At 34.7% G+C, this 14,038-nt stretch overlaps 1 protein-coding gene across 1 annotated transcript; it reads right to left on the reverse strand.

Moving 5' to 3' along the window:
- Positions 1–6,970: 6,970 nt before the first annotated feature.
- On the reverse strand, positions 6,971–12,646 carry LOC122345275. Its single transcript, XM_043239265.1, has 11 exons — positions 12,635–12,646; positions 11,610–11,637; positions 10,741–11,079; positions 10,574–10,611; positions 9,623–9,650; positions 9,084–9,124; positions 8,786–8,813; positions 8,503–8,555; positions 7,695–7,719; positions 7,502–7,557; positions 6,971–7,301 (listed from the first exon to the last, which is right to left on the reverse strand). Exons 2-11 carry the CDS (start codon positions 11,626–11,628, stop codon positions 7,260–7,262), a joined length of 669 nt encoding a protein of 222 aa, XP_043095200.1. The 5' UTR covers positions 11,629–11,637; positions 12,635–12,646; the 3' UTR covers positions 6,971–7,259.
- Positions 12,647–14,038: the final 1,392 nt, after the last annotated feature.

Below are 14,038 nucleotides of genomic sequence, written 5' to 3' on the forward strand. Positions count from 1 at the left end.
CAGGTCTATGTCTCCTTTGGCAAGTCTTGTAGTTGTAGTGTGTTGTCTAAACAATTTCCAGTCTTCAGTGGCGACTTTATCTAAATCTTGTACAACATCTATGCATATGCATTTGAAATGCTGTGGCTATTGAGGCAGGCAACAAAATGTATCAATTTTGTTACTTTTAAATACGTCTTCTGGAAGGAAAACACTAATTATCTTGTTTTTGGTCATAGAGGTTTCTGTCACTATGTTGATCTATTTTGTGCTATACAGTGTGCTATTCACAAAAAAAGAAAAGAAAAAAAGAAAGAAATGTCTTTATCTTACCACTGTAACACGCTTTTCCTTAGAAATGGCAGAGACTACATATGTATTCAAAAACAATATTTAATTAGACACACAATGCTATTTATTGAACTCCATTAGATACATTTATTACTACAGGTATCTTTGGAAATGCACACAACCACACCACTGCTTAGTATTATTATCCTGAGCGCAGTTATGAAGCGCTTACCTTCTTCTGCTACATTTATTATTATCTGCCGTGTTTTGTTTCTGCTGGATACCCGGCACATGTAGACCCCCAGATCGGCTCTCTGAAGTCCGCCAGTCTTAAGGACACATTCCCTTTCTTCAGGTCATACATAAACAGACTCGCTCTGCCTCGTAGTCAGCTCCCTGTGTCATCTCTCGGTTCTTATAGGCACAAATACAAGACATCCGGCCAAGCCAAGTAATCTCCATATCAACGGCACTGACTGCAGGAGACAAGTGACACGACACGATGAGAGCAGATCCTGAAGTAATCTTAACTCTTTCACCTCTTTCGGGAATAACAAGCTCAAAGTCATCTGTGAGGGAAGAGAGACAAAGAGATTCAAATATCACCTGTGCTGTATTTTGTTTACACACACACACGCACAGTAGTATAACCTTAAATTATAACAACTATATTTATACCATCACAATCGACACAGTCCACATTCGATTAACAGCTGAACAGAACAATCGTGGAAGCAGATGTGAATTATGTGAAGAGAACTTACTGCCACTTCTCGCTGCCATGCTTCTTTAAAACTGAAACAAAACACATCCAGTGAGAGAGAAGAACGATTCAGTCTCACACAAACCACTGGATTAGCAACACTAAAAATACTTATGCAAGCCAAAACAAGTTGCTTTCACTTATGGATGGTTGCAATTGAGATTTCTGTACCTTTCCTGTTCCTCACATATCTATAGCATGCTCAACTATTTGTAAACCATATATGAGTTGAGTTATGATAATACATGCTAGTGCTGTTTTAAAATATGACACCATTTAAAAAACGGTTTTAATCTTCTTCAAACGGACAAAATAATAACATACAGGTAGGCAGGCAGAACATAAACCACGAATAAACCTCGACGATCGGACAAACGTGAACTCAAACACACAGGACTTAAATATACAACATAATTGACTAAATTAACAAGAAACAGCTGAAGTGATGATACAATGATACAACTAACAGGAACGGAAGGCAGGGCACACAGCACATGGCACAAGACAAAAACAAAAAAGAGTCCAAAGACGTGACAGCTGGCACCTGGGTAAAAACATTTTTTCCATGAACAGGTAAAACTGGTTTTTTAGCACAGCAGTATCAGGGTGTGGTTTAGAGGGAAGGAGCACTCAGTGAGAATATAAAGTTAATGATTTTAATCATGCACACATAAAGGAGTAATACTCGGGCAGGTAGGCAAACAGGCAGATAAACGAAATTACACATAATATAGATTTAGATCGGACAAACAGCTAAAGGGAATAAATACACAAGGTAATTGATTAAATTAACAAGACACAGCTGAAGACAATGATACAATTAACAGGAACGGAAGGTAGGGCACACAAGCTACAAGACAAAAACAACAACACAGTCCACGTGTGTGACAAGCGGGTGTGTTATTTTGATTGTTACATGAGTTGCGTCTCTCCTCAGTCACATTAACAAGCCACATTAACTAACCATTTTAAAGTAAATGTTAACAGCTAGATTCCACTTTCTGGAGAGTCAGGGGCTTAAATAATCATTTAAAGTGTATACTTTGCAGTGCGCTAATATTAATGTAATGTATAATACTCAAACCTGTTAAAAAGAAGTTGGTCTTTTGACCTCAGAATGTCAGATTAGAGAGATCATCTTTGTCAGGTCACTGGTGCAGACCGAATAGAGGAGGTAACACTATCCACCTTTTTCTTCAGGTAAAAATGGGTGCCGCCATTTGTAAATCTGATGTCTCATTTGGGTCCAGCGGTTTTTAGCTGTACAAAACCATTTTTCTGCTTGATACTGAAAATTGGTGTGTCTTATCATAGCAGAGCTTGATATATTACTTACAAATTGTAATCCGTAACTGATACTGATATTACATAACATTTTTAGCCATTAACGTAATCCGTTACATTTCACATTTCAGATAACATAATTACATTACTATTAGAATACTTTTAGATAACATTTGACTTATTTTTCACATTAATTTAAACAGGATGATCTTGTACTATAATGATGTCAAAAATGCAAAAACTAAGTAAATATGTTCCATTGATTGTAATCTACAATCTTATAAATTAAACATTATATTACATCAAGGTTTCTCAAACTGGGGTTCGTAAAGTAACTGGCTTTATAATACATGGTTTAACATTGTCCCACAGAGTGATAATTCAAATGAAAATGAATGTGTTCATCAGTAGTTGATGCAATGTAATCATGTCCTGAACGAACAAATACAAATCACAGTTAAAACAAACAGAGAAAGATGTGAACAAGCCCATTCAGCACCGAGAACAGGGCACACACAGAGAGATGCGTCTCAAAGCCCGAATTTTCGCGCCTTTTTTTTTTTGCTCTTGTACAAACAAATAGATTCAAAATCATGTCTAAATACAAAGTCTCAAGTGAAAGTAATCGGTGGAGAAAGAACTATATCATGGCTTTTGTTGTTTTTAGACCAAAAGACAAACATCTTTAATATAAAGACAAATGTCTTTCAGAAGACTACTATTTTTTTTCTGTAAAGTACACAGAAAAAAATAGGCATACAAAAAAATATGCACAATTGATCTAATGATCGTGTGAATTGATAGTGATAGTGAAGTTTTAATTTGTACAAATTAACCACCTGTAAAACATGTATGAATTGCCAATATTTCTTTTTAGCTGTAAATTATTCTTTTTGCATAGTTTATATGTGTGTGTGTGTGTGTGTGTGTGTGTGTGTGTGTGTGTGTGTTGTAGCTTGATGCTTAAATCTGACCAAAAAAATTATTAGTCAAGAAAATTAAAAGGGAAATATATAGAAAGAGCATGTACATCACAGTCACCTGTTTCTGTGATAAACGCTCAGAGATGCTCACCTCTACTGAACCTAGCTGCCTGACTGATCCCTATCCTCACACCTAACCCTAGCCACTGGTGACTGTGGGGAGTCAGAATTCAAGACACCAGAAAGAATGTAAATTAGTTGTCAAATGAAAAAAAAAAATTTCATTATTGAATACTTAGAAATAAATGAGCATTTATTAAGCTGTTTTTAGTTTGTGAAACATTACAAATATACATTAAGTGCACTGTAATTACACCTCATCATCATGATTACACGCCTTATTTAATGTATGTATAACATTTTTGTGTTAAAAAAATGTGGGGGGAAAAAATGTTATGTAGCTTTTAAAAAGAGTTTGTTTTGTCTTTGTCCAACCACTGAGGTTCTGTCCAAGTCAATTCTCTCATCTCCAACTGAAAGAACCTTCTCTGTAAGCCCTGATCAACATTTGTTGAAGCTCATGCATATCGTTCACTTGCATTTCTAAAGAAGAAATAATAATGTGTTACGATTATTGACATATTATATAATAGACATTCCTGTATTGGATAGAATTGCTTTCATACACGTAGTAAAATTACATTACATTAATAACACTCACCTGACATTAGAGCTGATTCGTTCATTTTGTTTGTTTCTTCTTCAGTCCATATTTTGTCTATCTGCAAATGAAAGAAAATAGCATGAATTAAGTTATACAAACTAGATATGAAAACATGCTAAATTATTTTTTTACATAATACTTTAAATACATTTCATGCAATAATTAAGCATTTCATACTACTGTATTTATTTTAAAAAAATCATTCTACTTTTTAAAAAAACAAACAGACATTTCAGAAGAAAAAGTTTTTTTAAAACACTAAATGCTTGTTATGCGTGTCAGGTTTAAACTGTGTAAATGAACTGACATCCCTGCCTTCTCTGGTAATATTTAGACCAAACAACATAAATAAATTTCAGTAAAAACACTTTTGAAGGTGCAGTGCGGTCATTTTAAATGAATTAACCTGTAGTCTTACCTCAAACAGCATTAGCTGAACAGATTGGCCTTGAAATGTTGGAGACTGACTCGCAGGTTTTATCCTCACTAAAAATATGATAAATCAAGCATGAATGTATAGTTCTGAAAGTTTTCCTCTTAGGTAAGTGCTATTAAACCCTGCAGCTTAAACTGCATCCGATCTTTGTTCATTTGGACACAGGGCTGATGTATAATATGGATTCCTGAATACTCACCTCCTACTGTGATCTGTTTTGTCGTGTCTCTAGTGATGACCTGACAATAGTAATCTCCAACATCTGACACACTGAACTTATTTAGATGTAAGGACACGTTTCCTCTCTCCAGTACAGGAGTGTCAAGTCTCGCTCTGTCTTTGTAGCTCCTCCTTAATCACGTGTCCGTTCTTGTAGATGCAAACGCAGTCTGTCTCCTTAAACCATTTGATCTGCATGGCACTGGCACAGACTTCAGGAGACAAGTGACAGGGAACAGTGATTTCAGACCCCATAGAAATCTGTGCTTCTTGAGCTGTTTGAGGAATAACAAGCTGAAAATGATCTGCAAGGAAAGAGAGAAAGACGCACTTACGCGCATTAATGCTCTCACCTTTACCTACACAAGCAGTGGTAGAACAAAAATATTGGAATGAGTAAAACTGATGAAGTGTTAATGATTTATGAAAACTTACCAGAGACGCTTCTGCTGTAATTCTAATTTAATGAAAACAAACACAAGTGAATAGATTTTAGACTTAACCAAGCATTCTTTTTACAGTGCGCCAGAGTCAGTATGACAGTGTAGCAATATACAGCACAATAACATTTTATGAATACTGGCGAACATTTGATTTATTCATGCTTCATTTATTAAGCAATGAATAATGTACAAACCTAAATAATACAATGTATTCAAAAAAATGTGTCAGTTCATGGACATATTAATGTGCACACATACCCCATGTTGTTTTTCATCTGAATCACTGTGATGTGAAGCACACCTTGATAATTCTAAAATGTATGAATTATAAAAACACATAATGAAAAAAAGAACACTCACAGAATTGCTTTTGTGTAGTGAGAATCATTCTTCTCAAAGAAAGTCCAAACATTTACAAGGTAGATCATTTAAGACAACTTACTTTTTGTTTGGTTCGCTTTGGTTGGCGTTTTTATCCTAATAGACATAAATTGGTTGGTTTACAACTCTATTTACAGTCGAACATAATGCAACCCAAGTATTGGGTGGCTATTACATTAAGCAAATGCTAATTTATAATTTAGCTAATTTTAATAAGCAAAAAAAGAAGATCTGCAGGAAGGTGTCAATTATTGATGTTTATATTAATTTTGTGAAAGCGTGGTATTATATGGATAATTTACTATGGATAATGTGAAAGTAAAAGTTATGCTCTTCTTACCTCATTTCCATCTGGAAATGTTGGTGACTGACTCATAGACTGGACACTAGGATTTATCCTCACTAAGAAAAACATTACTCAAGTGTGAATAGGGTTTTATCGAAACTAAGATAAGTAGCACAAATACAACACTACTTGTTTGTAGCACGCCAAAAGACATGCTGTAAATATCCACTAGGTTTTTGTTATGAAAAAGGTTTATGCAATCCTATTTAACCATCAAAAATATTCTAATATTCAAATCTTATCTGAGGATTTTGAGCATTTGTTAGTGTTTGCCTTGCAAAATTCATACATAATCATACATAGCTTACTATTCATGTAGAATATTCTGAATGACTATTTTATATAGTCCCTATAGGATGAACAATTCATTTTTTATAAAGTATTAAAACTTGAATGTTGAATGTCTAAGGGAAACAGACTGGATAAGGATAGATTGGATAAGACATGTTTACTGATCGCACACTAATATACGGACCTAACATACCCCTAACATTCTGTTTCAGTTCACATTCAGTCTGACATTATTAATGAGTTCTGAGCTCATGTCGATGACCACTCACCTCTTACTGTTATCCTCTCTCTTCGGTCTTTGCCGCTGACCTGACAATGGTAATTTCCTATATCTGATGGCCTGAAGTTTTTCAGTCGTAAGGACACATTTCCTTCCCTAAGCTTGTGAGTGAACAGACTCGCTCTGTCCTTGAACAAAACCCTTCTATCACCTGCTTGTCCTTATACACACAAACACAGGCTGTATCGGTAGACCAGCTTATCTCAAGGTCAAGCGCACTGATCTCAGGAGACAGGAAACAAGGAACGATCAAATCAGACCCCAAAGAAACCTCTGGTTCTTCTGATGTACTGGGAACAACAAGCTGAAAGTTCTCTGTGAAGAAAAGAGAGAAAACACACATTTATACTTCCATCCTCAAAAAGTAAAGTTCTATGGTGGAACAATCAAGTGTTTGGGTTTTTTTTTTACTTACTGTCTAAGACCTCCATCTATGAGGTGAAAGCAAATGCAAAACTTTTGTTATTTTATGATGTAATATTAAAAGTGTTTATTGAGTGATAAATATTTTATTTATGTACTGTTCATTTATTCATAAAATCACACAACATATGTATGTGTGCACATACCCCGTGCTGGCTCTCGTTTGGTTTATTGTGATATGAAGTTCGGCTCAAAAATCTATAAAGCACACATCTCACAAGGTTCACACATCACACAGATTATAAGAGATGTGTGTAAAATGTTCTTATTCGTATATATAGAGAACAATATAATAACGCTAATATAGAAATGCACACTAATCTGCTTTTAAAGTAGACATATTATAACCCACATACACACAACCCATATATTTTCTATCTATAAATTTGGCATCAAACAATGCAAACACCACATCACAAAATTGTTTTAAAAAATAATGCATATTCAGATAAATGCAGATAAAGTTTAAGGTGACTTTAAAGAAACTTACCCTTGCTTTTGGTTTCCTTGCTATTATCCTAATTGAGATTACAACAAATGTATTTTGATTTATTTTATTAGGTGTATATATATATATATATATATATATATATATATATATATATATATATATATATATATATATATATATATATATATATATATATATATATGTGTGTGTGTGTGTGTGTGTGTGTGTGTGTGTGTGTGATTATAGGTTATTAAAATGCACACATACCCCAGACTGCTTGTTTGGATGGCTTGGGTCTAATTTGATGTACTGTGATGATAATTCTATAACAAACAGAAAAACAAACAATTTAAAAATATACTTTTATTACATTATTATTACATTAAACTGTTAATACAAATGAAGATTTAAAATGTTTATTTTTTAGTGTATGATGCAAAAAGTCAATGATTTCACTTATCGTCATCTGCTTCTCTCTTGTAATCCTAAATGAGATAAAAACAACTAGGATATTTTTCTTTAGCCTCTGCCTAAATATAACATTATATCTTGTTTACATTTATTGCAAACAGTTATAGATAATACAGCAGAAACATTCAATAAAAAGAATTTACATATGCTATTTGTAAGTTAAAACATCATCTGAAAATAGTATTTTACAAAAATAATTAATGAATTAATTAAGATAATAAAATAAAATAGTAAAAATAATAATAATAGTAAATAAAGATAATGTCAAGGATCATATCAATGGGGTCAATGATTTGTCTATCACTATTTAAATGACAGCTCCACTACAACAAACCTTCAGAGATGAATGCAAAATCTTACTGAATAATAATCCACACATCTGATTTGTGATGAAGCCTGAAATTTCTCATCATATTTGATCGCTTAACCAGAGGAGATCTTTATAACTGTCCAACGTTGAACAAAGTTACTGAACTGAATTGAATCAACATGAACTAAATCAAGGTGAATAATGAATCTTGAGCTTCTTATTGCTTAAAATGTTTTTTATTATTAATTGAACTTATTCTTGTTAAATCTAATTTATTCTTATTAAACTAAAGGTAATTAACCCTGTGCTTATGGGAGCTGAATAATAGCACTATTGTATTGTTAGTGCTGCTTTACCCCAGAATTTAAATTTGTCTCATATTCGTCCAAAAGTAGGCATCACTAATTCCATTTAATTCTGTGACTGCTTTGATGTCTCTGTTGTATAAGTGTTATATAAATAAAGATGACTTGATGTTCATGCGTACCTTATGCTGATCATTCCCTGAAGCACTGGGATATGAGGAGCGGATTGATAATTCTTTATTGCAGAAAAAAAGTAACCTTTACAAACAGGATCATGCATAGATTTTATGACTGGTGTATAATGTAGTATAGATTATGACAGAATTAGCATGTTTTATCTGTGCCTAAAAACCTGGCATACTGCAAAACAACAACAGCATAGCTTATTATAGATGTGTTTGCTCTTGAGAAATGAAGCATAAATGTTGGTGTTAAGAGAAATATTTCTCAATAGTAACAACTTACGGTACATTGCCTCTTTAATCTTGTAGTCCTAATTGAGATGGGCAAAAAAAAGTGAGAGGATGTTATGACATAACAGTGACATTGTGTATATTCACATTGTGTGTCTTGGTCAAAGGTAATTACATTATTAGTTAATTTGGTTCATTATATTTGTTCAGCATTGTAAGCTGGCTTTCAAGAAAACTGAACAAAATGCCTCAAATTGATGCAAACAGATTTAGATGAAAAGTGATGGTGAAGTTTATTTGTACTGTAAAATATATTTATAACTACAGCGTGTGTTACTGTGCACACAAACCTCAAGCTGACTGCCTGAATCAACGTGACGCTCTGACAACTCTAGAAAGCAGAAATACATTTGTTTCTTCTCAAATAAATTCTAAATTAGGCACACAGATAACAATTATCAATCTTTTAATAAATCCAGCGACCACATGTATACATCGACGTAGCTGACCAGACGAAAACCACTGAACAGGAAGGAACTTATAAAGGAGAGAAAATTAGATAATTAACGACACACATCTGAACACAATGATATAATCACGGGAGACAGATGAAGTCATAAAGAGCAAACAAACACAAAACATTCCAGGGGTGGGACATCGATTATATATTTTTTTCTTTTGTTCGCTGAATATAAAATTTGAAAGAACAACATTTATTTGGATTAATACAAATCTTTCAGAACATTATAAACATGTTTACTGTTCATTTTGATCAATTTAATACATCCTTTCTGAATAAAAGTACAGTAGAAAATGTCACTGACACTTCTGTCTCACTTCTGTTTGTGTTTATTTTATGAGAATGACAAAGAGTTTTAGGACAACTTACTGTTGCTTGTTTCATCCATTTGGTAATTCTAATTAGGAAAAAGAATTTATTTCAGTTTGTCTGGACAAACATAACACAAGGATTTATTTACAATGATTCCTCATAAATCACAAAACAAAGCCTACTAAATTTCTTGATACATTGACATGTACGTATTTAGCACACAATGATTCTGTTGACAGCCTTATTTTATAAAAAAAAAATTGCTATTTCCTCAACAATGGTTGATGTTTATGGGGTAGATCTTTGATAGTTTTCCAAATATTTTATATGTGTGCCATATAAAATAATTAAGTTTGTTAATATTTCATAGTCATAGTCCTGTTCCACATGAACATACCATGTACTTATTATAGTAATTACAATAACTAAATAATAACTAGCTACTAACTACGTAAACGCAACTGAGACATTACCTTATATTACCAGTACCTTTTACCAGTACAAAATAATGTGCAACCAATATTTTTTTTATTCGAGACTTCTAAAGTACCACAATCCTACAGTACAGTACAGAAATACCTTTTGGTTATAGGGATTGGTTTTGCCAGTTTAATCTTGGTTCCTCTGTGGTCTTCAACTTCATCATCTCAGTAAGCTTTTTACACCCACAGTTTCCAAGGCCTTGTTTTATAATTACTTTTTTTTCTTATTTTGAATAATAATGTTGGTAGTATCTTGTTGTGGCTGTTTGCAGCTGTAGTGTATTGTCTTCCAGTATTGGATAATGATTAATGTACACAGGTTTACTGTATGCCTACTTTGACAGTTGTAATTAGTTTGAGGCTTATTTCCTGCTTCAAGACCAGTGCTACTAGTTTCATGTCCTATGAGTTTTTGTTCTTCATAATTTAAGTACATTTTGTATGTACATGCCTATATATTGACTTTGTATTTCATGCACAACATGTTGTATGTAATTCTTAGAAAGACTTATAGGTGCTGTCTTACCACTGTAAACAACTGCTGGTCTTCGAAGATAGCAGATACTGCATATGTCAACCAAGAAAAGTGTTAATTGGATTTAAGGCATGTTATCACTCACCCTAGTCTTACGACTGAGTGTACATCATGCTTGTGCAACCATCCCATCCTGAGCACAGTTATGAAGCGCTTACCTTCTTCTGCGACATTTACTGTTATCTGCTGTGTTTCATTTTTACTGGATACCCGGCACATGTAGACCCCCAGATCGGTCTCTCTGAAGTCCGCCAGTCTTAAGGACACATTCCCTTTCTTCAGGTCATACATAAACAGACTCGCTCTGCCCTTATAGTCAGCTCCCTGTGTCATCTCTCGGTTCTTATAGGCACAAATACAAGACATCCGGCCAAGCCAAGTAATCTCCATATCAACGGCACTGACTGCAGGAGACAAGTGACACGACACGATGAGAGCAGATCCTGAAGTAATCTTAACTCTTTCACCTCTTTCAGGAATAACAAGCTCAAAGTCATCTGTGAGGGAAGAGAGACATGAATCAGATACAACCTGCACTGTGATTTTGCTTCAAAGTCTTATTCCCACAATTCAGTCTTTTAAGTAATTTAATTATTTGCTTTTCCATGGTTCTTCTTGGTTTTTCCATGGTTCCTCCATCTATAAAGGTAGCGGCCATCTCGAAAGTATAACATTGTTACTGCTGAAGTACCAAACATTTCATAATGTCATATGAATGCAGTCAGACAACACATAAAGATACACAAGTCGCCTAAAACATTATAAGCTAAAAGCCGGTTAATATAAAATACAAACATATATGAAGATTCAGACACTACCAAAAGGTACTCAACCAACTGAGAGGATACCTAAATGTATACCTATACATAAATGCAGCAACATTAAAATGTTTACTTTTTTTAACCAATCACAATCTATGAGTACTATCTACTAATCTATGACTCCCCCAGCACCCCCAACACACCCCCACCAACAGTTAGTTTAGTTAACAGCTGAACCAAGTAATCAGAGTAATATTTGAACTTACTGCCACTTTTCGCTGCCATGCTTCTTCTCTAAAACAGGAAGAGAAAACATTCAGTGAGAGAGTAGAATGATTTCCGTCCCACACAAGCCACTGGCTTGAAAACATTGAAAAAAACCACTTCTTTTTATTCAAGCCAACACAGTTGTTGCAAACTTTCTTTCTTTTTAATCCCCAAATCACGCTGTACACAAAAACACATTTTTGAATTTCAGCTCAAGCTCATGTGACCTTAAGAAATAGAGAATTGTAGATAAATTGTAGATAGCATAATTTAGAATATTACAAGAAGCAATATTTGGGTATTGTGTGCTGACTGTAAAATGACATTTAAGACAGTATGCTACTCATCTGATGTACAGCTTTTTTTTATACTATATAAGGGAAGTAAAAATATTTGGACAGTCTCAGAAAGCTGTGTGCTGTAAAATAGTTTTAAACTAATTTTGAACTACATGAACATATTTTTAGTAGACTAAGTAAAGAAAGAAAGAAAAATTAAATATAAGCTTTAAAATGTGCTTTTGGCCCGTCTCATCATCATTAATATGTAAGCAAGTGAAAGTGAAACCAAACTGTGCCTTTACCGCATGTTTACCGCAAAAGGCAGTTTTGCCAAACTCCGAGCATACTCTGGGAACAATCAACTGTAATTTATAAGAATTTCTAGTATTATAATTACAAGTAAAATATGATAAAACATTACAAATATAAGATACAAAGTGTACAGTAATGTGAAAGTGAAGATGTATTTGTCACAAATTATATTGCAGCATGATATAAACTATCCAACTTCTTCATGTATATAAACCACATCATCATAGTCCAACAACTTCAATAATTATTATTTTTATTTATTTATTATTTGCTTCAAGAGAAAAGCACTTCTTAATATGAAAATAAATCCAAATTTACGTTTGAGGTTTTTTAAAAGATAATAAGACTGGATTAACCCCCTTAAACCCCCTATATACCTGTGCACCACAGTGCACAAGGTTACTACCCACAAGCTCTGATCATTTCTCTACCTGTTTATCTGCCCACGGATCTGTCTGCCTGAACGCCGAACTCTCTGATGACTACGGTCCTCTGCTAAGGGAAGTTATATATGGACTTTGTACTTTATAGTAGATTTTCAGTTTCCTTTATTCGGCTGGATGCCGCTGTATGCTTTTTGTCATTAAACTGACTTCGTTTGATTGTATTCTGAGTCCGTCACGTTGATCAGAGCCTGAAAAATGTATAATTATCCCTCTGCCTTCCTTGGAGCCATTTGTCTTTCTGCAAAGCCTTGTCCTGCCTTGTCCCTGTGTTAGAGTTCCTGTCCTGACCTGTTCCTTTGTGCCACTGGTTGTTTTTTTTTCCTTTCCTCTCTCCCTCCTTTTATCAAACCAGTAGAGTAGGTTCTTTCAGGCAGAGAGGGATACACTCTTTGACTCTTTGATTTAAATCTTTTGGTTATTATAGAATTACAAAAAAATATTTTAACCCAAGTCAGGAATTTCACAAAATGTTATTTTTCACAAGAAAATATATTATATATCATTGTGGTTACTTGTATAACCCTCGTTCCCTGAAGAAGGGCACGGAGACATATTTGACTGACGTCATGGGGTCCCATCTGGGAACCCAGTCACCTCTGATCTTAAGAGAAAAAGCTAATGAGAATCGGTGAATGAAATTTGCATACTAAGCCACTCCCCAGTACATACTGGTATATAAGATGGTGGCGTGCAACCACTCATTCAGGTTTATGCTGAGGAGCCGAGTCGCAAGCCGGCAATTCAGAGTAGTTCAAGACCGTGGCAAGAGAGATGTCTACATTCCTCCTTTAGGGAATGAGGGTTAAATGAGTAAATGAGACATTCCCTTTCAGTCAGTCATTATGACTTTTAGTCATTGATTGATGTCATGGAGTCGCCACGACCTGAACTGCATTATGTGATTGAGGTACAAATGATTGCTTAATACGTAACCATCCCATGCCCTGCTGGCCAGAATAGCAGGCCCATCAGGGGTGCCAATGCAATTGTTGGAGGCGGAGCACAATCACACACAATCATGTGGAATATAAAGTAAGAGGAAGGGGAACATGGTTAGACAGAAACCGTGGAACATAGAGACATGAATGCCAGGTCTGAAGAGGGTGAAGGAGTCCTCCTTCAGGCAAAGCTCATACTACTCCAACTAGTCTGAACTAAAAGGCAACGGACCCAGTATTTCCATGGGGAACAACAAGGGAAAAGGCACACAGATCCTTCAGGAATGGTGAATAGCCTCCCCTCCAACTTTTCCTGTAAGAAGTAAAGCATCATGCTGACTAAGCAGTTTGGGGTCCTCTCTACGAGAGGAACACTAATCAACAAACCGACCCCACTTTAGAGCATCTAAAACAGAACCTGCACCTGGTCCTCCCTGATCTTGCACAGGGT

Source organism: Puntigrus tetrazona, chromosome 5 (assembly GCF_018831695.1).
Source record: "Puntigrus tetrazona isolate hp1 chromosome 5, ASM1883169v1, whole genome shotgun sequence".
Taxonomy (NCBI): Eukaryota; Metazoa; Chordata; class Actinopteri; order Cypriniformes; family Cyprinidae; genus Puntigrus; species Puntigrus tetrazona.

What these genes read in the sequence shown, in the direction of transcription:
- LOC122345275 (XM_043239265.1), bottom strand. An exon ending in ATTCAGGCAGTCAGCTTGAG is followed by an intron (nt 8,814 to 9,083) that starts GTTTGTGTGCAC and finishes CATCTCAATTAG; the next exon opens with GACTACAAGATTAAAGAGGC. An exon ending in ATCCAAACAAGCAGTCTGGG is followed by an intron (nt 7,302 to 7,501) that starts GTATGTGTGCAT and finishes AATCTCAATTAG; the next exon opens with GATAATAGCAAGGAAACCAA.